Here is a 22,272-nt window from a genome sequence, read left to right on the forward strand (position 1 = left end):
TTTAAAAATTATATTTTTTTATCAAAATAAAATATTTTACGAAAAAAAATCATTAAGCTATTCCGTTATCAAGTTATCTGAAAATCATATTTCCTTCTAAATATTTTCACCTAATATTTTTAAACAGTTACATAAAAGATCCATTAATCGAATAATTTAGTGATAAAAGCTTATTTTTTATTTTTCTTTTGTAAGAAAATGTAGTTTTTTTTTAATAATCCAGTGTAATTTTTATTTTTTCGCACTTTGTCCGCTCGAAATTAAGTTTGAAGTTCAAGAAAATAACAAATTTTTTTTTTATTTTGTACCCGGAAAATAAAAACACCAATGAAAAATGAAATTGCCTTTATTATTCAATTGAGGGTGCATTGTGAATGATTTATTGTGTTTTGAGTGTGCAAAGTGCTATTATTATTTTTCGAGGGTGCAAAGTGCCAAAATGGTATATTTCAAGGGTGCAAAGCGGAATTAAGCCCATTCCTTAACTATAAATGTTCTTACATTTCAACTCTTATGTTGTTAAATTCAACAAAATTTTTTAAATTCGGTGAAATGTTCTCTAGTTTGTACTTATTTTATGCAAAAATGTAGTTTCTGATACATCACAATCTGGTATTTACAAATCAAGAGACACATCTTACGATCATCTTGTTTAAAAATGTGGAGCTCGAATGTGATAAAACAAGTACAAATTGGAGAATATTCCACATAATCTAGAATATTCCACTAAATTTGATACCACAAAGATGGTCGTATAATAAAATTCATAGTTGAGGGTGATTGCAAAATTACTCAAGCATGAGGGGTTTTTGTAATTTAATCTTATCTCAGGACGACCGTAATTTAGCCTTTGAGTAGATTAATGAAGTAATAAAGAGAGAAAAAAACCCGAGCATAAATGAATAATTAATCACCTTTTGAACCATTGATTCCTTTGATTTCCCAAACATTACATGATTCATAGTACAAATTTCACTTGTAGAAAAAGAATTAACTTAAGAACCAAAGCATGTTCATCAAAAATTGAATCTTTATCCACATTTACAATATGTTTTTTCAAGCTAAATACTTCTCTAATTTCTCCACCTCATCCACACTTCCAATGTACAAAGGAATTCTCTGATGCACCTGCACACAAACACAAGCACAAAAATCAAACTCAAACCCCCAAAACACACTCAAATTTTCCACAAACACATCACGAAATACAAACCTCGGTCGGCTGAATATCGAGAACTCTCGCATGCCCATCGGACCCTTTCCCACCAGCTTGCTCCACAATAAAGCTCATCGGAGCACACTCGTACAAAAGCCTCAATTTCCCATTCTTACTATTTAAATCCTTCGGGTAACCGTAAATTCCACCGTACAAAAGTGTTCTATGGAAATCGCCCACCAAACTTCCAATGTATCTAGCAGAGTACGGCTTACCGCTAGGACCAGGGTCCTTAAGAGAATCAATGTACTTCTTCAATTTATCGTCCCACATTTGGTAATTCCCTTCGTTAAACGAGTAGATCTTTCCCGATTTAGGTATCTGAATATTCTCCTGCGTAAGGACGAACTCTCCGAACATGGGATCTAATGTGAACGAGAAAACCCCTTTGCCTATAGTGAGGACGAATATGATCGAGCTCGAGTACATGCAGTAGCCAGCTGCAAGAAGGTTGTTTCCTGGCTGGCAAACGTTCACCACGCACCGTTGTACCACGCTGTCGAGCTGCAAAATAAAATACGAGGTTGGTTGTCTTAAAGATTCAATTTTTAGAATAGAAATAGTGTGCAAAGTGGGAGATTTTTATTTAATTTTATTTACTGTGGCATCGGCTTCAATGTCGGCTAAGCATTCGTCATTAGGGCTGTATATGCCGAAAATGGAGCCAGTTGAGACAGCTGCATCAATGTTGGATGATCCATCGAGAGGGTCGAAAACGACAATGTAGTTACCGGAGTAACTTTCTTCCACCGCCACCGGAACATCCTCCTCCTCTGATGCTATGATCCCTGTTCTTCCACTCGACCTCAGGCAATTAGAGAAAACCTACACATTTCACAATATTTTATTCAGGAAAAAAAAAACATAAAACCCAATAGTTGATTAATCCAATTTTCCCACATAACTTGTAAAGACTCAATTTTTACGCAAAAGATTGAATTTTTTCTTACTAAATCACCATTAATTAAGCTAAAATCTGACAATATAATGGTAACAGCCAAATGGGTAGTGGAATCTTGAATTAAATTAGGGCCCCATCGCAAATAAATATGCCTATATATTCTGCTGTACTTATAAACTACTTTTATCAGTTGTTATTACAGTATCTGAGTAAGATTAATAACAGTGTTGCAAACCTCGTTGGAGACAACATCAAGCTTCTTCTGATCCTCTCCCTGAATATTTACAGCACCATGAACACCAGTTAGGTTAGAAATCCCAGCTCTCTGAACAAGTGAGCCAATCTGTTTGCACGCCATTGAAATACTCGAAAGAACTATGGTAAGCTCAGCGTCGATGGTTCCCGCCTGTTCTTGCTTCAGCAGCCAGTTAGTCAGTGTCTGAATCTCGTACCCGCTCCTCTTCCTGGTCGCCGCCCCCTCCGCCACGGCCATGCACCGCACTCCTCCGCTTCCGGCCGCCGAGTTCCTCCGCCTGGCGGCGGCGCCGCTGATTGCGGCGGCGGTGGGGCATGAGGACGAGAGAGTGTGGAACGGGGAGAAGCGGGAGATGGCTTGGGAGCTGGAGAAGAGAAGATGGGACGCCGGCGTTGTGGCTGAAGCAGCTACCATCGCTACTTCTTTTTTAGCTTTTCTTTTTTTTTTTTTTAGCTTTTTTTGGGTTCTTGATAATTTGCCGATTTCTGACTGGCCATGCTTGATATTTTATTTTTTTTGATTTATTTGTTTGAATTTTGTTTCAGATTGTAATTGGAGGAATTGAAAGGCTGGTAAGGATTCAGTTTCTTGATGTGGGTCCCGCTTATCCTCGTCTACACATTTCTCAAACAGGATAGATTTTACGGGCCGTAATTTCGGGCCCAATTACTATATTATTACTAACATTTGGGCTTTAATTCTCTGGACTTGACTGAATTTGGGCTCGGTGAATTAAAAGTAAACCGACTTAATTCCGAATTAATTTAGATAATGGTAAATTCAACTTTCCCCCTTTACTTTGGTTCGATATCATTTTACCCCCTTCTACTTTCGCTTGTATTAATTTGTCCCCGTGCACTTGATTTTTTTTTTCAATGTAGCCCTCGACCTTAGTTTCCAGACCTTTGACTTTTGATACCGTTTGGTCTTAGGTTTGAAAATGACAAAAAAACCACTCATCCCAGTTTAAATAATTATAAAAAAAATAAAAAATAAAAAGAAATTGTGGTTGTCGTCGTGGACTATGCTTTCTCGTTGTCTTGATTTTTTTTAATAATTATTTAAACTGGGAAGGGTGATGTTTTTGTAATTTCATATTTTAGATCAAACGATGTTATTGAGACAATTTTTCAAATGCACGGGGGCAAATCAATGCAATCGAGCGTAGAAGAGGGTAAAGTGATACTGACCCAAAGTATAATGGGGAAAGTAGAATTTGTCCTTTAGATAACTAATGAAAAATTTGTTCCGGCAATACAAAAATTGAACTGGTAAATGCGACATCCATATTTTTTTAGGTTATTTCGTGTTACATCCGGTGAAACATCAGGTAATTTCTTACCATTGATCTACACACCAATGTAGACGTGTGTATACGAGTGGTAATGGCCGCCCTGTCTCAATTAAAGGTTCACTTGCGCCATTTGTCAACATAATAAAATTAGTTAGGCACATCCACTAATAATTCCAATTTCAAGTTATTGTGATTACGTAAATCTCGTTTAATTAACACTATAGTTCCATATTTATTCCACATTACACACATTAAAAAAAAAATACATAAATCAATGTTGAGTAATTAATTATTATCAAATCATTAGTGTCCTCTTCATTGAAAAATATACATACATCAACTATGCTCCACGATTGTCGCTTGATAAATCAAGAACGCGTTTTTTTCCAATCTTTCATTTTAAAAAAATAAAATAAAAATTCTTAAAATATTCCAATTAAATAAGTTTTATAATTTATAAAATACTTAATTTCTAATAAAATATTGAACAACAATCATGATTATAATTATAAATAAGAAATATATCATTTAAAGTGGAGAACGCACTAATCTTCAGTGTATTTTTTCATTTTACAATTACAATCTAAAATCAAAGTAATTTTTCTATTACATAAAAATAAAAAAATAAAAAAAGAAAAAATAAATTAGGAGTACTTTCCAGTTAGCTATTTTGTCACGAAAAGAACAAAAAAAACAAGTCTTTAATTTGGACTAGTTCAAAATTCGAAGCTTCCAATCATCAGAAACTTCATGCGTATAGACGCCCTAACACGTCTTTGCAATTTGTTATTCTTCAAACCCCAAACCAAACGCCATTTTTCTAATAATAATAAATAATAATCAACTCAATCTTTTTTTCCACACACAAAAATATAAATTAAAAAAATAGTAAAAATATTACGCGTGGGCTCCACCAAATTCCATTACTAACCCTCGAGCAACCACCGATCTAGGTGCTTCCCAATTAATTTCAGAGAATTTGTCAATTCCTTTATTTTTTATTTTTATTTAATCATAAATTTAATCTCACTTTGACTCTCTCTCTTCTCTCTCTCTCTAGATTTGATCACCTTATATAAAGAAGATCCCCATTCACCATTTTCTCATCAAACCCCATTTAGCTGAATTATCAATTTCGTTTTTCATATCATCAAAACAAAAAAAAAAAGTTTTAATTCACAACAAAAAAAGGGGCTGCAAAAACAAACATCGAGAGTAAAGAATATATTTTTATGGCTTCTTCAATGAAATCATCATTGATTCTATTCTTCGCTTCCTCTCTCTTTGTTCAAGGAATTCTCGGTACGTACTTTTTTTTTTTCTTAATTAATTAATTATTATTATTATTCTGGTCTGCATGCAAGATTTGAATATTTTAATTAATTAATTGTGGATATACAGCGGAGTTGATCTGCGAGGATTTGCCGGCGAACAGGTGTTCGTTTGCGATTGCTTCGTCGGGGAAAAGGTGCGTGTTGGAGAACTTTTCCGACGAGCGTGGGACCCTAGATTACACGTGTAAGACATCCGAGGTTGTTGTGGAGAGATTGTCGGGTTACATCGAGACCGACGAGTGCGTCAACGCCTGCGGCGTTGACCGCGGATTCGTCGGAATATCCTCCGACGCCTTCCTCACGGCGGATTTCACCCCCCGTCTCTGCTCCCCCGCATGCTACCAGAACTGCCCTAACATCGTCGACCTTTATTTCAACCTCGCCGCTGGTGAAGGTCAGTTTTTTATTAATTAATCAATTAATTAATCCTATTACTGCATGGCTAATTAAATTAAATGCTTAATTTTGGGAATTAGGGTTTTTAATTAAGTGGTTTGAAATTTGTGTATTTTATTATTATAGGAGTGTATTTGCCAGCTCTCTGTCAGAAGCAGAAGTCGAACCCACACCGCGCCATGCTGGAGCTTCTGAGCAGCGGTGGCGGCGCCGCCCCTGGTCCGGTGGCTGCTGATGACCTTGTTCACGCTCCGGCTTACGCCCCTGCATCTCTCTAAATTTTTTATTATATTATTATTATTATAAAAAATGCAATTTTAAACTCGTAATTCATTGTACTACTATTGAGATTTTCATATCATCGTTCAAAAGGGAATCATTTGTGGTACGTAGTTTGTTTTAGACCGGGTTTTGATTCGGGTTTTCGGCTCTCGATTCGAGAGTTGTGTATGTGTGACATTCAATCCATATATTTTTTTCTTACAATAAACATTACTCCCTACGATTTTCGATCTATGCTTATTGAATTGTCGATCTAACTATCATCGTAAATCAGTCGATAATCTATTTTTATATATCTATTTTTATTACAAGTAAATAACACAATGCGTGACTCGTTGATCAATTCCAAATTTAAGGCGTGTGGACTTTGTAATGTATTGTATTAGTTTGTTAAGATTTTCTAACGTCACAAATAATGAATTGTATATTAGTAATATTTATTGGGTTTGTCTTATGTTCTAAAAAATGAAGTACTTTACCAAATTATCCTTCTATTATTTTTTTATTAAATTAATATAAAATTGATTAACATGGAATTGTCTAATTTACACCCTACTATATTTTAATTAAATAATTAATTTAAATTCATTGTGACTGAGTTTTATTTGATAAATAATCGAAAAAAATGTATTCATTAGAAATCGAACTTGTGACCTTTTAATACATTTATCACTCCTAACCATCCAAGCACATTAACTTATTATAAAATAATTAACCATAATTGTATAAATACTGTTAATGCAAATATTAATTGCAACATTCATTATTATTAAATGGTAAAACCCGAAACCCGAAACTCGAAAACCCGAAACCCGAAAACCCGAATTAAATAAATTATTAACAAATTTAATAAAATAAAGTTTGAAAAATATAAAGAATTGCAGTTCAATATGCCAAACATCTATCATTAAATATTAGAAGTATTAATAAAATCCTCAATTTAAAAATGTAAAGAATGCTCAATTAAATAAAAAAAATGCATAACTTAATTCAAACTCACTTATGTTATTTAATCGATAGTGTGGCAAATCCAAATAAAAAATAAAATAATATGTTTATTTAGAAGAAGAAAAAAATTATAACTCATTCCAATTAGTAGTTTTCTTACTTTAAAATAAAATTATATACTACAAATACTATATTGTGAATTTTCTTTTAATATTGAATTTAATTAACTAGTAAGATTTGAATCGATGAAGTACAAACCCTTGCAATTAGTAAACATTATTCAAATATTTGAATCAGTTGCTTAACTATTGACATAACATGTTACAAAATTGATTTAACTATTTATAAGTAATGTGTAATATCTTTTTAATTCAATTTTGTCATAAAAATAATATATTTAATTCCTAACACATGTAAGAACCTAATCGTAAATCAAAATATTTTATCAAAGCGTAATATTTGAACCAATTAAGCTCAAGTCCTTTCAATTCGTAAACATTATTCAAATATTTGAATCGATTCATTAGCGCGCTCAACTATTGACAAGAACGTCTTAATCAAATTAACTATTATTAATTAAAGTGTAATACATTTTTAATTCAATCTTATCATAAAAAAATAATTCCTAAATTACGCAAGAATCAAATTATAAGATTAATTAAAGCGTATGATTTGAATAAATTAAGCGCAAATCCTTTTAATTTGTAAATATTATTCAAAAATTTGAATCGATTAAGTTCAACCACTGACAAGAACGTATTAATCGAGTTAACTATTTATAATTAAAGTCTACTATCCTTTTAATTCAATTTTAACAACAAAATAATAATTTAATTCGTAAAATCGTAAGAATCAGATCGTAAATCGTAAGATTTAATCTAACCATGAACCGATTAAATCTTACGATTTTTACCAATTAAATTTTATTATTTTTTATAATAAAATTCAATAAAAAAAGGTTACTAAACTTTAACTATACACAGATTGATTAATATGCTATTGTAAATTATTGAGTTTAACCGATTCAAATATTTGAATATTGTCTACGAATTGAAATGAGTTGAGCTTAATCGATCAAATCTTTGAATATTGTTTTTGAATTGAAAACACATGAGTTTAATTGATTCAAATATTACGATTTAATTAAATCTTACAATTTACGATTCAATTCAAACTTCAAATGCTTTCGAAATTAATTTTTAACTTACACGAGTTGAACAACATTTCCTTAGATTTTTAAATTATATTATATAAATATTTGTTAGTATGAGATATTTTTAATATATAATAATAATAATTATATGAGAATTAATAATTTATTTAACATTATTTATATAAGTTTTATAACCATTATAAATTGTAGCTCTGTGATATATATCCGTATTGTTAGTTTATTGTCAATTATGTGTTGTGTGTTAATGGTAAGTATTCTTGTATGTTTTCAGATGGTCACAGGTTCGAATTTAGGTTGATGCAATTTTGGATGGGTGGTTTAATGATTTTTACGAATAATGATATAATTGACGTTATAAATTTTAATTCAGCAATAAATATGTATTTAAAATTGCATTAAAATAGAGAGGGTAAAATTGACATTTCATTAATAATTTATAATTGCTGATTTTTTTAAATAATAATTGTAAAAAGGGTATTTGCGACAATATATAAATGGAGAAAAAATAGGTTTTTTTTGCTGGGACACGTGGCGCAATATAAAGGGGTATCTCATAAAAGTTTAGAACATGGGATCTCACCCTAGAAAGACCCATATTTATTTGGACAACCAATTAATTAAAAAAAATAATATTCTAACAAACTTATCACACTTCTCTCTAATTTTCACGTGTTAATAGTTAAATGTAAATAAAAAACAATTAAAAAAATATGTACGGCGTTTAATTATTCACAAGAAAAATAATTAAAAACACACATTTATTTTATTGCTTAAATTGTGAGAAATTGAACAGTTTTGACTGAGAATTATTATGGTACATGACTGCTAAAAACAAGTCCAAAGAACAGGTAAATCAAGCTACATATACGAAAAAATTGGAACATACAAAATAATTAAATCACAATTCCCCAAAAAGACTATATATTAATTAATTTTCCAGTAGTTAATATTAACATTTAGGAAAATCCGGAGGCGGCGGAGGCAGCGTAGTCGACGGCGGCCCATTTTCGACAACAAAAGCCGTAGCCAAACCCCAAGGCAAGTGCACGTCCAAATGACAATGCATCAACTTTGATTTTAGTAGCGGGTTTGGAAAAGTGTGAATCTTATCAACCGGACATATTATTAGCCTCTACTATTTAGTCAGTAGCACCTTATAGCGGTAACCAAACGAGCCCTAATTATTAATACAGCGGTTATATAATTCTGAAATAATAATAATAAAAAAGAAAAGATGATTATTATGATCAGCCAATAACAGATTTGGGCCAAGAGTTAACAATACATTTAGCGGGCCGGCCAACGAGAAATCGGATGAACAATTAATAGTGCAGCCCATATAAATGTTTCATTCGGGCCCAATCATTATAGGCCCGATCACTTGTACGATTCTATTGATTAGGGTAGAGTCGCGTTTCCAATAAGCCGTTTCTAATAGCAGAGAGCAGAAAACTTACCGTAGGTAAATAAATAATGGAGTAAAAATAAATTCATTCACTCCCCGGAAGTATATATGCCCTATGTACGAGTCTGTGTTCACGTCAGCAGTTTCAGTCAAAACAGTAACGAAAAAACCTCTCAGGAATTCCAATTCAGAAGAGGCGGTAAATTATTTTAATTTATGGAAATTGACACTCAGGCACCGGTAGAAATGCACGCCCACGCCGGCGGCGGCGGAGAAGAAGACGCCTTGGTGGTGCTCGGTGGCGGCGGCGGTCGGGCGAGCAAGAGATCACTCGACCGGGTTAAAGGACCCTGGTCGCCGGATGAGGACGCGATGCTGAGTCAACTCGTGAGTAACTTCGGGGCTAGGAATTGGAGTCTCATAGCACGAGGAATTCCTGGCCGATCGGGAAAATCGTGCCGCCTCCGCTGGTGTAATCAGCTCGATCCCGCCGTTAAACGCAAACCCTTCACCGGTAATTTTTACATCCTCCGACGCGTTAAATTCTGAATTAAATTTGTCTAATTCGCTATATGGATTCCTGTTTTGCTATTATTGTCAATTTTCTAGTCGTTTAGGAGTCTATTATTTTCCTTTGGGTGAAAATTTAGCGCGGCAATTGCGCCCCCTTTCTCTTTAGGTTAACTTGACAATGGAACATGTTGACCTACCATTGAATTGAAGACTAAGAATGAGAAGTATAGTATTTTCTATTCGTTTTAAAAAATATATTTCAATTCAAATTCCACTAGCCCAATTGTATACTTGACTTGTATTGCTTCAAGTATGCACAGTCGATTGTCTGCTGCACAACCATCTCCGACCGTTATAACATGCTCGATACGCACGAGTTTCCTTTTCAGTTCTAGGGTTCTGATAGAGGAAAAGTACTTCAATTTTTTTTTTTTTATCTATTTTCTCATGGCTAATTGAAACTCGAATTGTTGCAGATGAAGAAGATCGTATGATACTTCAAGCTCACGCTATCCATGGAAACAGATGGGCATCAATAGCAAGGCTAATGCCCGGTAGAACAGACAATGCAATCAAGAACCACTGGAATTCCACATTGAGGCGTCGGTGCATGGGGATTGGTAAACCTATACCTATGTTGGAATCCACCAATATGGTCGAAGATACAAGTTTCGAAAAATCAAAGGCGGATTCCGAAGAAACACCATCGTGTGGAGATGCAAATTCTGTCAGGTCCTATGAAGGAAAAGATGAAGGAAAAGATGCCACCAGCTCTTTTGAACTAATAGAAGACAATGAAGAAAAAGCTCAATCACAAGTTCAACTCAACGATAAATCGATACCCCCTCCTCCTCTGTTTCGTCCTGTTGCTCGTATTAGTGCGTTTAACGTTTATAACAATTCCGTGGATGGAGCAGAAAACGTGTCTCCATCTCCTAGGTTGCCCTTTCTCCAAACCTCGAATTCCGAAGTGGGAACTTGCAAATCTAAATCGCTAGAACAATTAGTCGGTGATATATTGGTCCCTCACAGATGTGGCCATGGTTGCTGTGAGAATCCCGGTGGGGTGACCTCATTGTTGGGCCCTGAATTTATCGACTATACGACACCTCCATCCTTCACAAGCCATGATTTGGCTGCATTAGCAGCGGATATAAGCAACGTTGCTTGGTCTAAGAGTGGGCTTGAAAGCAGCACCATTAAAGCAATGGAGAATATGGCTAGTGGGTTATCGTGTAGCAGTCAACAAACGGGGCATTTTGAAGACAGTGGAGAGAACGAGAATTCGAGCTCCGATATGGGAAAGAACGAGTTGATATCAACCCCAATGATTAGGCAACCTGTATTACTAGCACATAATGAAGTTGGGAGCGATTGAGTAAGATGTGAGCAGCTGTTTACGAATCGAAAGAAATTGAGATGATTCTGCTCCTGAAATCTTTATTTACTTGTGGATTTGAATCTTGCGGTGATTAGATATCTATGTTGCTAATTATTGACTGAAGCGACTAATTTGTGATGATAAAAGATAGCTGAATTTGCGGCACTTTCAACGGTCTGGACCAGAAATCGGGCGATGGTTGTTTGTGCTACTGCCAGCAGCGTGTTACGAAGTTCGAGATTTATTTATATATCAATTTCTTCTGACGATCATTTCAATTTTCTCCAGGTTCGTTCTCGTCTGATGTAAGTTTCATTTTTTTCTTTGATTACATTCTTCTAACTAGTCAATGTGTTATTAAATGCCCGTTTGAGTCTGAATTGGGATAGGAAAGTCGTAGTATTTAAGGATCGTAGATTAGTAGGTTTTGTGATCCATGTTTATTGCAATGTGTTTGAAATTAACTGAGGTTAAGCTTATATTTGATTGGATTAAGATTGTCTTGCACCTATGTTTATGTGTATCTGCTTTATAGTTGACCACTCGATGTTTAATCATGGAGAATTAGAGCAGTAATCTTTGGGTGGTTAAAAAGTATGATGAATGAAGCGTGCTGTATTGTGTATGATGAGTTCTTATTGGAAAAAATAGAAATGATTATTACTCCACAGAGAAAAAGAGGAGGGAAATAGTTAGGACAAAAAAAAGATAAGCAGTGATGGTAGTAATAATATGAATGAAGAGTCACATCTCTGGGCTCTGTTTGGCTCCCCCCTTTTGAAATGTTGAAAATGGGATAAACTCTATTCAGTATTCATTCATACACACAACATGCATGTTCTAATGCTTTACTCATGACCCTACTTGTGTATAACTGACACCTCATGTGCAGACAAAGTTGCTAATTACTAGTTTGGCTGGTAAATAAATTTAAATTGAGCATAAACATATTATTTGCTTTTGGTGAGTAGAAAATATAATTATTTAAAGAAAATTAAAGAATCCGAATAACATGTAACACAATCTTTAGGTGGCTTTTGTTTGGGACTTTTGAGGTGTAAATTAGCAAGTGTTTGTTCCAAATACCATGTTTTGGGGGATGTTCTTTTTCTTACATTCAGCAACAAAAACAATAATGTGTGGTACGTACGATGTTGGAGTGAACTTGAATTGTTCATGTATTATTATTATTATTATTATTATTATTTTACACGGTGGAAAGTGCAGAATATTTTAATTTTGCTAATTATTTATTTATTATTTTGGTGGTAAGGGAGAAGAGAACCCATTAAAGTTAAAACAATTCACTTTTTCTGGTGTTGGGGAATCTAGGAAAGAAAATAAGAACTTAATTAATTCACCATAATAAATAATTATTTCCTTTAAATTTTAATTACAAACTTACAAATGAAGGGTATAAAATGGGAGGGTGGGACCACTGAGAATCTGGAAATAGTAAATATCGGCGTGAAAGCAGTGGACACACCATTTGACCACAGGTGGACCACCTCTCGTGTCTTCCTCCTCCTCCCTTTGCGTGTGCAACACAAAATGACTGTCATTTTGATTATTATTTTTTTTTATTATTTTCATAACAATAATAATAATATTTTATTTTTATATAAAATTCAATATTTCCTTTTATATATATTCTTTAAAAAGGGTAAAAGAAAATGTAAATTCTCACGAGCTACTAAAAAAATGTTATATTTACCCATGTCTCTGGGGTGGACCATGATTCAGGATCACATGTATCTCTCGAACTCAATAATTACATATTGGATATATTATACACAATACTAAATTATTAGGTCTATCATTAAATAACTCAGAGGTTTTTCTTTTGGATAAAATAAGGATACAACTCTGTTTGATATTTTACGACATGTTTACAGAATTATTTCATTAAAACTTGACGACGTTGATTTATATTATTTTCATTATCTAATTCATTGTGTGAAACAAAATAAATATAATTGTTTTTTTTTTCCCTTAAAACTTGACGTATAAGCTTGGTAAAGTGGCAAAGGTGGCAAAGACCAAAGTCAGTCATGGAATAAAAACTGAAGGTGTTAATGACGAATAATTAGTCATAATTATTTTTTTTAAACGATAAATTACAGTCACGATCCCTGAGTTAATGTCAAATTACAAAAAATCCCTCTTGTTTGAGTAATTACAATCACTCATCAACTATGGATCATCTTATACGTCCACCCTCGTTATGTCAAATTCAACAAAATTTTCTAGGTTTCGTGAAATGTTCTATAGTTTGTACTCGTTTTGTCAAAGAATGGAGTTTCTGATGAATTATAAATTTATAATCCAAGAGACACATCTTATGATCATCTTATTTCAAAATGTGGAGCTCAAATGGGGTAAAACTGGTACAAACTGCAGAATATTTAACATAATCTAGAAGATTTTATTAGATTTGATACTGCAAAATATTCAACATAATCTAGAAGATATCACTAGATTTGATATCGCAATGGTTTGCGGATGAAAAAATCATAGTTGAAGTTTTAGTTGTAGTTACCCAAATATGAAATACCAAATAAATAAATCATAGTTGAAGTTTTAGTTGTAGCTACCCAAATATGAAACACTTTTTTTCGTAATTTCAGTTTACCTCAATCGGTGGCCATAATTTACCATTTGCAGAAAATTAACTAAATAATCGTGTTAAACATTGCATTATCTTTACTATAACAACTAGGTCTCAAATTTTATCTTTTTATAAACAAAACGAAGTCAAGATTAGGTGAACCACACTTCGAGTTCCCAAAACAAATCCACCACTAACTACTGTTTTTTTTTTTCGCTGTAGAATTCTTGTTTGTTTCCTTCTTAAACTCACAACTTCATTTTTCTCTCACCATTTCCACACACACACACAACCGAAACACTAGAGGACACACTTTCTTCTCTGTGTCCGTATTTTCCTTGTTGGAATATAACCCACCAAGCGTCACTTTCACTTGCAGAACAACCATGGTGTCTTCAAACTAACCACATTATAATTCAATTTCTTTAATTTCACCACATGGGCTCTTCCAAGATTCTCTTTTTTTTTTTTTTTTTGAATCAACAAACAAAATGGGTTCTTTAAATCTTCAGTCTTGAACGCTTTTTTTTTTTTTCACAATTTGCATCTGTTTCTGGTGGGGTTCTTCCAAAAAATGGCAGCTTTAGAAATGTCCCACATAGATTTGGAATGCGGCTGCCGGAGTTCTATGGGCGGCGGCAGCTCCACGGCCGAAGAGGAGGAGGAGGAGGAGAGTGTTTGCTTCTCCGACGCTGATGACGGGTCCTGCAATTCCCAGTTCTATTCCACCGTCGACGGCGACGGATCTTACGACGACTACGGCTTCGCCTGCGGCGGCTCCGAGATTCTGGAGGAATCTAGGAGAGCATCTTCTGCAGCTGATCCTTCTGACTATGTGCTTGATTTAGAAAATGGTGATGCTAATAATAATACTAAGGCCTGCTTGGCTAATTTTGACAGAGATTGTAGAATTTGTCATTTGAGTTTGGTTAGTAGTAGCCCGGGTTCCGGTATCGCCATCGAATTGGGTTGTTCTTGTAAAGATGACTTAGCTGCTGCTCACAAACATTGTGCCGAAACTTGGTTCAAAATCAAAGGAAACAAGTGAGTTTTATTTATGTTTTCGCGATTTTTTTTTAATGTTTTTTAGTTACCGTTTTTCGTCGATTTTGCGTCATTTAAATGCTAGTGTTAATGCTGATTCATTTGGTTTGTCAAAGTACATATGTGAGTTGGTTGATTATCTGATAAGAGAATGTAGATTAAGAAATGTGATTATGGAAGATAATTAGTGTGAAAAAGTAAAGCAGAAGAATAAAGCAGTGGAGCAATTGCGTTAATTTCGATTTAAGCACACCCGATTATTCCTTTCTAATGAAATAATTGTTAGCATTCTTGAGATTCTCTTTCTTTATCAAAGTGGAAACTCGACCCCCCCCACTTGGTACATCCTATTTCCCCCGATTAATGGTTTGCCGGTCCTCGATTCCAAAGTTATCATCATCACTTTATTGTATGTTGAATTCAAGGAATTCGGTTAAGTGTCGGTATCACAGCTATATTCTGATGCTAAGTTTTATAGTATTTCTCCGACTTATATACGGCAAAAATCGCCCTTTATTCTTATCACTATGCTTTTTCGTATGCAAAAGATAAAAACGTCGATAATATGAAGTCGATAGCCGTTAAGAGAAACAGATATTGACAAAGTCTAATGTCACAATATGCAATAAATCCATTTCTTTAGCATATGTAGTAATACTTCTTGTCTGTAGATTCTTTGCTTTCATTTGATGTCTTTTTTCCCGATTAATTTGCCTAAGCTATCTAGTTCATGTATATTACAAGGTAATTGAAATAATTTGTTTTCAGGACTTGCGAAATTTGCAACTCGGTTGCGCGTAATGTTGTGGGGCCCAATGATATCGAGGCTGTACAGCAAGGGGGTGAGAGTGGTAGTGCTACTGTGGGGGCAGGCACACCCTCAGCTCCTGCACCCTCGGCCACAGAAACTCGGACGTGCTTAAACGGTCATCGGTTTTTAAATTTTCTTCTGGCTTGTATGGTTTTTGCGTTTGTCATATCTTGGCTTTTCCACTTCAATATCCCATCATAAGCATTTCTCTCGTACGATTCATTCCTCGTAGAAAGAAGATGATGGAAAAAATTGTAAAAAAAAAAATTGATGCCGGATTTGCATTGCATTGCAAATATAATTCGATAAGTACTTGTATAAGTATTCGTAGGCTTGCATCCTATGTTTCTCCATTTGATTATTACAAGTTAGATTAATGTTTCTATATACTGCAGCTATAAGCGTTTCTGATTTGGCGCTTTTAAGTGGCTCTGAAACCACTCCAAAATAAGCTGTGTATTTGTGGTAAATTACTAAAACCCCTGAACTTAGGTTAAATTACGAAAACACCCACACTTATCCGCAATTACCAAAATTTTCCCGACGTTTGTTTTCATTTTACATTGACCCCCTTTTTGTGTGATTTTCTTGAAATCTTCTACAGACTTGACATTTCTTTATGTTATGGAGCTATGACACAAAATCTTTACTTGTTCTTAAATAAACAACTTCACACCTTTTAGTATGCCATTACCCATTTGAGGGGAATTTTTGTCTTTTTAAAAATAGCATAAAGAAATGCTCGGTTTGCAGAGGTAGAATTGACATTTATCGGGAAATATTAATTGGAATAAAAAAGATGCTGTGAAAATTTACACCATAAGGGGGTCGGTGTAAGATAAAAACAAACATCGGAGGAATTTTGGTAATTACGGATAGATGGTGGGGTATTTTTCGTAATTTATCCCAAGTCCAAGGAGGTTTTCATAATTTACCTTTTAATTATACAATGATTTGAAAGCATGCGAAATTGATTTTCATAATTTATACAATGATTGAAAGCGTGCGAAATTGAAATTTGATGGACTTAGGCGCATAAGGCCCAATTAATTTCTTATGAAAGCCCAATTTTGAGTCTTAATAAAATCCCTTATCAAATATTATATAGCCCATATTCATCATTTAAAGGTAGATGAAGTTCCCTTCCACGTAGGACCGCTAATGAACGGTGTAGATCTAGTAAGGCGCACGCTAATACGCTATGACCTTCCACACCATAAATCTATGCTTGTAGACGTCTTTGGTTTCGTCTGCCTCAATTTAGGGTTTAAGTAAACCTTTTTCTACTGTTCAAGCCAATCCAGATTTTCATTCTCATTTATTTATTAGGCTTCAAAATAATTGAATTTTAATTTGTTAAATTTCTCTGTTTCTCCATTTCGAGATCCATCCAATGGCTGCAAACAACGCCGTTCCATCCGCTTTTGAGCGAGAGCAGGTACTTTCTTCTATGATCTCTCACAGTACAAAGATTGGGCGGATTCTGTGTAATGAGATTTCGGAAATTAGGGCTTTTGATTCATATTTATTTTAATTTTGATTTATTTTGTTCGTGTGTGCACAGATTATTGGGATGATGGAGAAGGAGATGGAATATAGGGTGGATATGTTTAACAAGTAGGTTTTCAGATTTTTATTTATTTTTAATTAATTGCTCCATATGTGCTGTTTTGTTCACTTTTTCTTGCTTTAGTCTAATACTGTTTAGTTAGTGTATTTGCTCAATGCTGGATTGTAATTATGATTGTTGTTCACTAGGAAATATAATTATTTTTTTTTCCTGAATTGGGAGTTCCTAATTGTTTAATAATTACGATTTGCGGAAGTAGTTTTTTTTCCACCGCTCTTCCTGGTGTAATTATCTGATGATTCCTTCATTTGATTCAGGCTTACCCACACGTGTTTCAGCAAATGCGTCGAGCACAAGTAAGAATTGCAGATCCTATGTTTCTCGTTGAAGCTTGAATTGGATTATTAAGTTGTAGAAATATTACTTTGTATCATATAACAAATGGTTTTTTTTTTGTGTGTGTGACTATTAATTAGAGTCATCTATGTGAGTCGTTTACGGAAGTGAGATTGTCATGCTTTCAGGTACAAGGAATCTGAGTTGAACATGGGTGAAAACAGTTGCATTGACCGTTGTGTTTCAAAGTATTGGCAGGTGAGTATTTGTTCTTTTACGATTCACTTTGTATTCATAAGCTTATTGATATCTATTGTCATAGGCTTTCGATCCAGGTGTTCGTTTATTACCTATTAGTGTATTCTACACGCGTATATGCCCTTTAGTTTTGTATAGTGTTAGTTTTCTCTCTTAGGAGCTTAAAACATAAGTCTTATATAGGAAATGAACCGAACCTTGTGAATTCTTAATTACTTATTCAACGCATCAATTTCAAAATCAAAGATGTAGTCGTTATAGAACTAGAAAGTAGCTGCCACTTATTAAACGTGCAACAATTTCATGGAGAATTATATTCATTCGAAGTCAAACATTATAAGCAGTTTTGAAATTTAACCGTGTGTTAATTTCCATGGCTCTGTTACTAATTTAGTGAATGTGGAATTCAGTAGTGGAAGTTAAAGATGGTAACTTCTTGAAGAAAGAAGTACTGTGGTTGCAGTAACACCTGTCGTCGTTATAAGTTTCGTTTCATTTATCTATGATGTTTGTTTTAAGAATAAAATGTAGCTGAAATAAAGTTACAGGTTTGTAATAAAGAAGCTTATTTGTTATCCAACTTCTATTACATCATTTTCTTCCCAATAGAAATTGCGTGGACCATACCCTTTTACGAACGTTTCTAGAGCATAGAAATATTTATTTCATTGATTTCTACAAGTCTTTTGGTAATTTTTCCTGCATGCCCTTTTGACGGTTTTCATATATTTAATGCAGGTGACTAACTTAGTCGGCCAACTTCTGGGAAACAACCGACCTCCGATGTAACTTTTGCTATATTGACTTTGAAATGAGTATACATGGATTATGTTGTATTGGGCTTAACAAGCTCATTTTTTTAGCAAATAAAAAATTGAAGCTCGACGGGTATTATTTGCATACTTGTAAGTCGCATAGGAATATCTTTTTCAATGTAGTACTATTTATTATCTTATCGACTATTTTCGAGAGTATTTAAAGAGCTTTTTCTTATATTTGTTGAATTTGTTGTACTCACTACAGTGTTGAAGAATATGTTTTGGTATAATGTGGAACAGATGGAAAAATCTAGAAAAAAGAAAATATATATCAAGAAATCAAATGAATTTTCATTCCACAACTCACAAAAAGCTCAAGAAAATCGAGCTGTAGTTCACAACTTCTGGAAATACGAAACCTACCAAACCAATTCGAAGTACTTCTGTGTTCGTCTTTTTTTTTTTTTTTTTTTTTCACGAAACGGAATGGGTAAAAAGGCTAAATACACGATAATCGAATCAAGAAAAGGAGAAATCTATACACTTCTTTCTATTTTTTGATTTTTTTTTTTAATTTAGTTTCGGCTTCGTTTGGCTTCCAAGTTTGTAGCTTCTTTGAGTGATTCGTGTGCATCATTTTCCATTCCAAGTGTAAAAAGACAAGCTGCTTGAAGATGAAAAGCAGTTGACCAATCTGGTGAAATAGCAAGTGCTTGCATAGCATCTCCCAAAGCTTGATTTGGCATTTCACTCATCAAATAAGACAAGCATCTCCGAGCATACACAGTTGGCGACACCATGGTCCCGCCTTCGATAAACTGTTCGTCATCATAAACAAACTCGTATTATTTATTACTTCATTAATCACAATTATTATTACATTACATTATCCATAATAACTGTATTACCTGTGAGTAGCAGTCGATGGCTGTTGTGAAATCCTTGGCTCGAAAAGCAGCATCCCCTTGCTTCTTCGAATTCAATGTCTCTTGCATTTGATTCGTCCACATTTGAAACGATAGCTGCATATATCCAAAAAAAAGAAATTAATTAATTTAACTCGTAAAAAAATAACGATCTCATAATTTTTTTTTAATTATTATTTAGAAAACCTCGTTAGCAATTCCTTCATCGTCTTTGTACCCAGCCTTATCCAATATTTCGTGTATGGCAGTTAGATCCATTCTCAAGCATGCTTCACCCATGGGAGTCAACGACAATGGCTGCTGCTGCGTACAGTTTGCGTTTCCTTGTGGGATTCCCAATAAAACATGAGAAGGAACCTAATTCATGCATATCAATTTAACACGAAAAATTATTCGTCTGAAAATCAAGAAAACAAAGAATAATTTTTGAATTATATTTCATCATATACATATATATAAATACCTCGGTTTCTTTCTGAAGGGACATGAGAAAAGTGACTAGAGACTTAGTGTTTGGCCTTTCTCGAGCTTCGTATTGCAAACAACGTGTGGCTATACGAACCAACTCAGTTCCATCATCGTTCGAAAAATGACCCTCTAAACAAGAATCCATTAGCATCAAATAATTTTTGCCACGGATCAGATCAAGTGCCTAGAAAAAAGACAATCGGAAAAAAATAAATGTTTAATAACTAATTGAATTACTCTAATTAAACATTTATTTAATTAGTTTTCCGTACATGGCTTGGAGGTATATGCTTGCCACTTAGAAGATCTAGCAGCATTGTACCGAAGCTGTAAACTACACTTTCTGGAGTTACTCTTCCTGCATAAATATTATCACTAAAAGTATAAATCAACGAGGCAACAAATCAATCACGAGAACTGTAATTATTATTTCAAGAAAATTCTCAATTCTTGATATATGAAATATGAAATACGATTATACCGGTTCTCAAATACTCCGGGGGAGTGAAAGCTAGGTTTGTACTGTAACTTTTGCCGTCTCTACTATTCTTCATTAGGCCGAAGCAAGACAACCTAGGATTGCCATCCTAAATAAGAGAAAACATACAATATTATATGATTTGAAATTACGAAAAAAAATATATATATATGCAGAGCAAATTTTCACCTGATCGAACAAGACTCTGTAAGCGTTAAGATCGTGGTACAATGCTCGACCTCTGCTACTGCAGTAATCGAGAGCTTGAGCCAAATACAAAGTAACCCTCAATCTCATTGCCCATTTCATCGGTTGATTTTCCCCTAAATCAATTTCCAACGATCAATACACTAATCCATGACATTTTAAAACAATTTCAACAAATTTCAAATCATCGAACTTTTAGGAACAATAAAACCAACCTCAGCCACCTCTAAAGATCATGATTTAAATTAAAAAAAAAAACACACACACACAGATAAACAAATAGTATACAGAAAAAAACTCACAATGAAATAAATGTTTAGCCAGGGTTTCATTAGGCATAAACTCTGCCACTAACAGTCTCTCCTCACCATCAAAGCAACAGCCAATCAGATTAGCCAGTCTTTCACTTCTGAGATTCCCCACTGCCTTAGCTTCATCCTTCATTAAACCAATAATCACATGTCAAAAGACAATTTCAGACAGCCAAACTTTGGATTACAAAAACAGGTGAAAATAAAATAAAAAAATTAGGGGCATCAAAAGTAAAACATTGTGCTGACAGTGAATTGGCGAGAATCAGGCCAAGCAGATTTGTTGAAGCGCTTAACAGCAATATAGCCTTCGTTTTCAAGAAAGCCTTTGTACACAACATTAGGAGCCTTTTCGCCATGCTCGGAAACAATGTTCTCCGAAGAAAACCCACTTGTAGCAGATTTCAGCTCCTCCCAGGTAAACTCTCTGAAACTTGGCAATGAATTCTTCTCCCCATTTTCTACAAACCCACAAAAATAAAAAATAAATAAATAAATAAAGACTGCATTTTTATGCAAAACCCACAGAAAAGAACAAATCAAGATTGTGAAATTGGTGAAAAGTAAACTGACCCAGATCGGATGATTGAAGAACAGAGGGTTTAAGGTGAGAATGCCACCAGCAGAAGGATACTTTTGAGCAGCTTGCGCCCATTTTTTGTTGAGATGATGATGATGGTATCGAGATTAAAGATTTGATGAAACTGAAAAAATGTGTTCTTGGTTTTGGGGATTTTAAGGAAAGAAGAAATAGTGATTGTATTGGGTGGTAGAAATACCAAAAGCATATTAGCTTTTCAACATAATTCAAGAGCATGCATTATTATTAATTATTAATTATTATTTTATATATATATATAAAGAAAGAAAGCATGGAGTTGGTGTGTGTTGAGTACTATGATGATTTAATTTTCATGTGTTCCACTTTGGTGAAAAAGTATATATCTATATATATATTTTTATATATATATATAAAGAAAGAAAGCATGGAGTTGGTGTGTGTTGAGTACTATGATGATTTAATTTTCATGTGTTCCACTTTGGTGAAAAAGTATATATCTATATATATATATATATATATATATATATATATATATATATATATATATATATATATAGAGAGAGAGAGAGAGAGAGAGAGAGAGAGAGAGATGTGTGTGTTGTTTTTCCTGGTTTTAGCTTTCTGCTTTATGCTGCCTTTCAACTTCCTCATCATTCCTCTTTTGTGCTCTCTCTCTCTCTCTCTCTCTCTCTCTCTCTATCTATCTCGTAGGTGGCGTTTTATTTTATTTTTATTTTTGCCTTGATTATTATTTTATTTGGTTAAATTACAGAATATCTGGAAGAAGTTTGTATCTGGCATAATTCTTTCCTGATCTGCTGCCAGTATGGAAGGT

At 34.0% G+C, this 22,272-nt stretch overlaps 6 protein-coding genes across 6 annotated transcripts; 4 read left to right on the forward strand and 2 right to left on the reverse strand.

Annotated features, from left to right (window-relative positions):
* Positions 1-899: 899 nt before the first annotated feature.
* LOC105953014 (fructose-1,6-bisphosphatase, chloroplastic) lies at positions 900-2,942 on the reverse strand. The gene is made up of 4 exons (XM_012976628.2): positions 2,353-2,942; positions 1,817-2,041; positions 1,214-1,720; positions 900-1,128 (listed from the first exon to the last, which is right to left on the reverse strand). Exons 1-4 carry the CDS (start codon positions 2,785-2,787, stop codon positions 1,057-1,059), a joined length of 1,239 nt encoding a protein of 412 aa, XP_012832082.2. The 5' UTR covers positions 2,788-2,942; the 3' UTR covers positions 900-1,056.
* A 1,818-nt stretch (positions 2,943-4,760) lies between these two features.
* Positions 4,761-5,902, forward strand: LOC105953016 (PAR1 protein). The gene is made up of 3 exons (XM_012976630.2): positions 4,761-4,969; positions 5,069-5,395; positions 5,524-5,902. Exons 1-3 carry the CDS (start codon positions 4,900-4,902, stop codon positions 5,673-5,675), a joined length of 549 nt encoding a protein of 182 aa, XP_012832084.1. The 5' UTR covers positions 4,761-4,899; the 3' UTR covers positions 5,676-5,902.
* A 3,326-nt stretch (positions 5,903-9,228) lies between these two features.
* MYB1 (myb domain protein 1) lies at positions 9,229-11,611 on the forward strand. Its single transcript, XM_012976629.2, has 2 exons — positions 9,229-9,720; positions 10,196-11,611. The coding sequence occupies exons 1-2, from the start codon at positions 9,423-9,425 to the stop codon at positions 11,095-11,097; spliced, it is 1,200 nt and encodes a 399-aa protein (XP_012832083.2). The 5' UTR covers positions 9,229-9,422; the 3' UTR covers positions 11,098-11,611.
* Positions 11,612-13,841: 2,230 nt separating this feature from the next.
* On the forward strand, positions 13,842-16,011 carry LOC105953013 (uncharacterized). Its single transcript, XM_012976627.2, has 2 exons — positions 13,842-14,752; positions 15,521-16,011. Exons 1-2 carry the CDS (start codon positions 14,283-14,285, stop codon positions 15,762-15,764), a joined length of 714 nt encoding a protein of 237 aa, XP_012832081.1. The 5' UTR covers positions 13,842-14,282; the 3' UTR covers positions 15,765-16,011.
* Positions 16,012-16,712: 701 nt separating this feature from the next.
* LOC105953012 (mitochondrial import inner membrane translocase subunit TIM10) lies at positions 16,713-18,720 on the forward strand. Its single transcript, XM_012976626.2, has 5 exons — positions 16,713-17,001; positions 17,128-17,180; positions 17,451-17,489; positions 17,658-17,727; positions 18,466-18,720. The coding sequence occupies exons 1-5, from the start codon at positions 16,957-16,959 to the stop codon at positions 18,514-18,516; spliced, it is 258 nt and encodes an 85-aa protein (XP_012832080.1). The 5' UTR covers positions 16,713-16,956; the 3' UTR covers positions 18,517-18,720.
* A 94-nt stretch (positions 18,721-18,814) lies between these two features.
* On the reverse strand, positions 18,815-21,782 carry LOC105953011 (serine/threonine-protein kinase BSK6). The gene is made up of 10 exons (XM_012976624.2): positions 21,449-21,782; positions 21,125-21,336; positions 20,867-21,002; positions 20,547-20,680; positions 20,361-20,466; positions 20,152-20,237; positions 19,875-20,063; positions 19,598-19,768; positions 19,394-19,507; positions 18,815-19,303 (listed from the first exon to the last, which is right to left on the reverse strand). The coding sequence occupies exons 1-10, from the start codon at positions 21,690-21,692 to the stop codon at positions 19,061-19,063; spliced, it is 1,635 nt and encodes a 544-aa protein (XP_012832078.1). The 5' UTR covers positions 21,693-21,782; the 3' UTR covers positions 18,815-19,060.
* Positions 21,783-22,272: the final 490 nt, after the last annotated feature.

Source organism: Erythranthe guttata, chromosome 10 (assembly GCF_056151865.1).
Source record: "Erythranthe guttata isolate IM_541 chromosome 10, IM_541, whole genome shotgun sequence".
Classification (NCBI taxonomy): domain Eukaryota; kingdom Viridiplantae; phylum Streptophyta; class Magnoliopsida; order Lamiales; family Phrymaceae; genus Erythranthe; species Erythranthe guttata.

What these genes read in the sequence shown, in the direction of transcription:
- LOC105953016 (XM_012976630.2), top strand. Translation starts at nt 4,900, where the DNA reads ATGGCTTCTTCAATGAAATCATCATTGATTCTATTCTTCGCTTCCTCT. An exon ending in CTTTGTTCAAGGAATTCTCG is followed by an intron (nt 4,970 to 5,068) that starts GTACGTACTTTT and finishes GTGGATATACAG; the next exon opens with CGGAGTTGATCTGCGAGGAT. An exon ending in CAACCTCGCCGCTGGTGAAG is followed by an intron (nt 5,396 to 5,523) that starts GTCAGTTTTTTA and finishes TTATTATTATAG; the next exon opens with GAGTGTATTTGCCAGCTCTC.
- MYB1 (XM_012976629.2), top strand. Translation starts at nt 9,423, where the DNA reads ATGGAAATTGACACTCAGGCACCGGTAGAAATGCACGCCCACGCCGGC. An exon ending in TAAACGCAAACCCTTCACCG is followed by an intron (nt 9,721 to 10,195) that starts GTAATTTTTACA and finishes GAATTGTTGCAG; the next exon opens with ATGAAGAAGATCGTATGATA.
- LOC105953011 (XM_012976624.2), bottom strand. Translation starts at nt 21,692, where the DNA reads ATGCTCTTGAATTATGTTGAAAAGCTAATATGCTTTTGGTATTTCTAC. An exon ending in CTGATTCTCGCCAATTCACT is followed by an intron (nt 21,003 to 21,124) that starts GTCAGCACAATG and finishes GGTTTAATGAAG; the next exon opens with GATGAAGCTAAGGCAGTGGG. An exon ending in CCCGGAGTATTTGAGAACCG is followed by an intron (nt 20,238 to 20,360) that starts GTATAATCGTAT and finishes ATATTTATGCAG; the next exon opens with GAAGAGTAACTCCAGAAAGT.
- LOC105953014 (XM_012976628.2), bottom strand. Translation starts at nt 2,787, where the DNA reads ATGGTAGCTGCTTCAGCCACAACGCCGGCGTCCCATCTTCTCTTCTCC. An exon ending in ACATTGAAGCCGATGCCACA is followed by an intron (nt 1,721 to 1,816) that starts GTAAATAAAATT and finishes TTTATTTTGCAG; the next exon opens with CTCGACAGCGTGGTACAACG. An exon ending in TCGATATTCAGCCGACCGAG is followed by an intron (nt 1,129 to 1,213) that starts GTTTGTATTTCG and finishes GTTTGTGTGCAG; the next exon opens with GTGCATCAGAGAATTCCTTT.
- LOC105953012 (XM_012976626.2), top strand. Translation starts at nt 16,957, where the DNA reads ATGGCTGCAAACAACGCCGTTCCATCCGCTTTTGAGCGAGAGCAG. An exon ending in CCGCTTTTGAGCGAGAGCAG is followed by an intron (nt 17,002 to 17,127) that starts GTACTTTCTTCT and finishes GTGTGTGCACAG; the next exon opens with ATTATTGGGATGATGGAGAA. An exon ending in GTGTTTCAAAGTATTGGCAG is followed by an intron (nt 17,728 to 18,465) that starts GTGAGTATTTGT and finishes TATTTAATGCAG; the next exon opens with GTGACTAACTTAGTCGGCCA.
- LOC105953013 (XM_012976627.2), top strand. Translation starts at nt 14,283, where the DNA reads ATGGCAGCTTTAGAAATGTCCCACATAGATTTGGAATGCGGCTGCCGG. An exon ending in TTCAAAATCAAAGGAAACAA is followed by an intron (nt 14,753 to 15,520) that starts GTGAGTTTTATT and finishes ATTTGTTTTCAG; the next exon opens with GACTTGCGAAATTTGCAACT.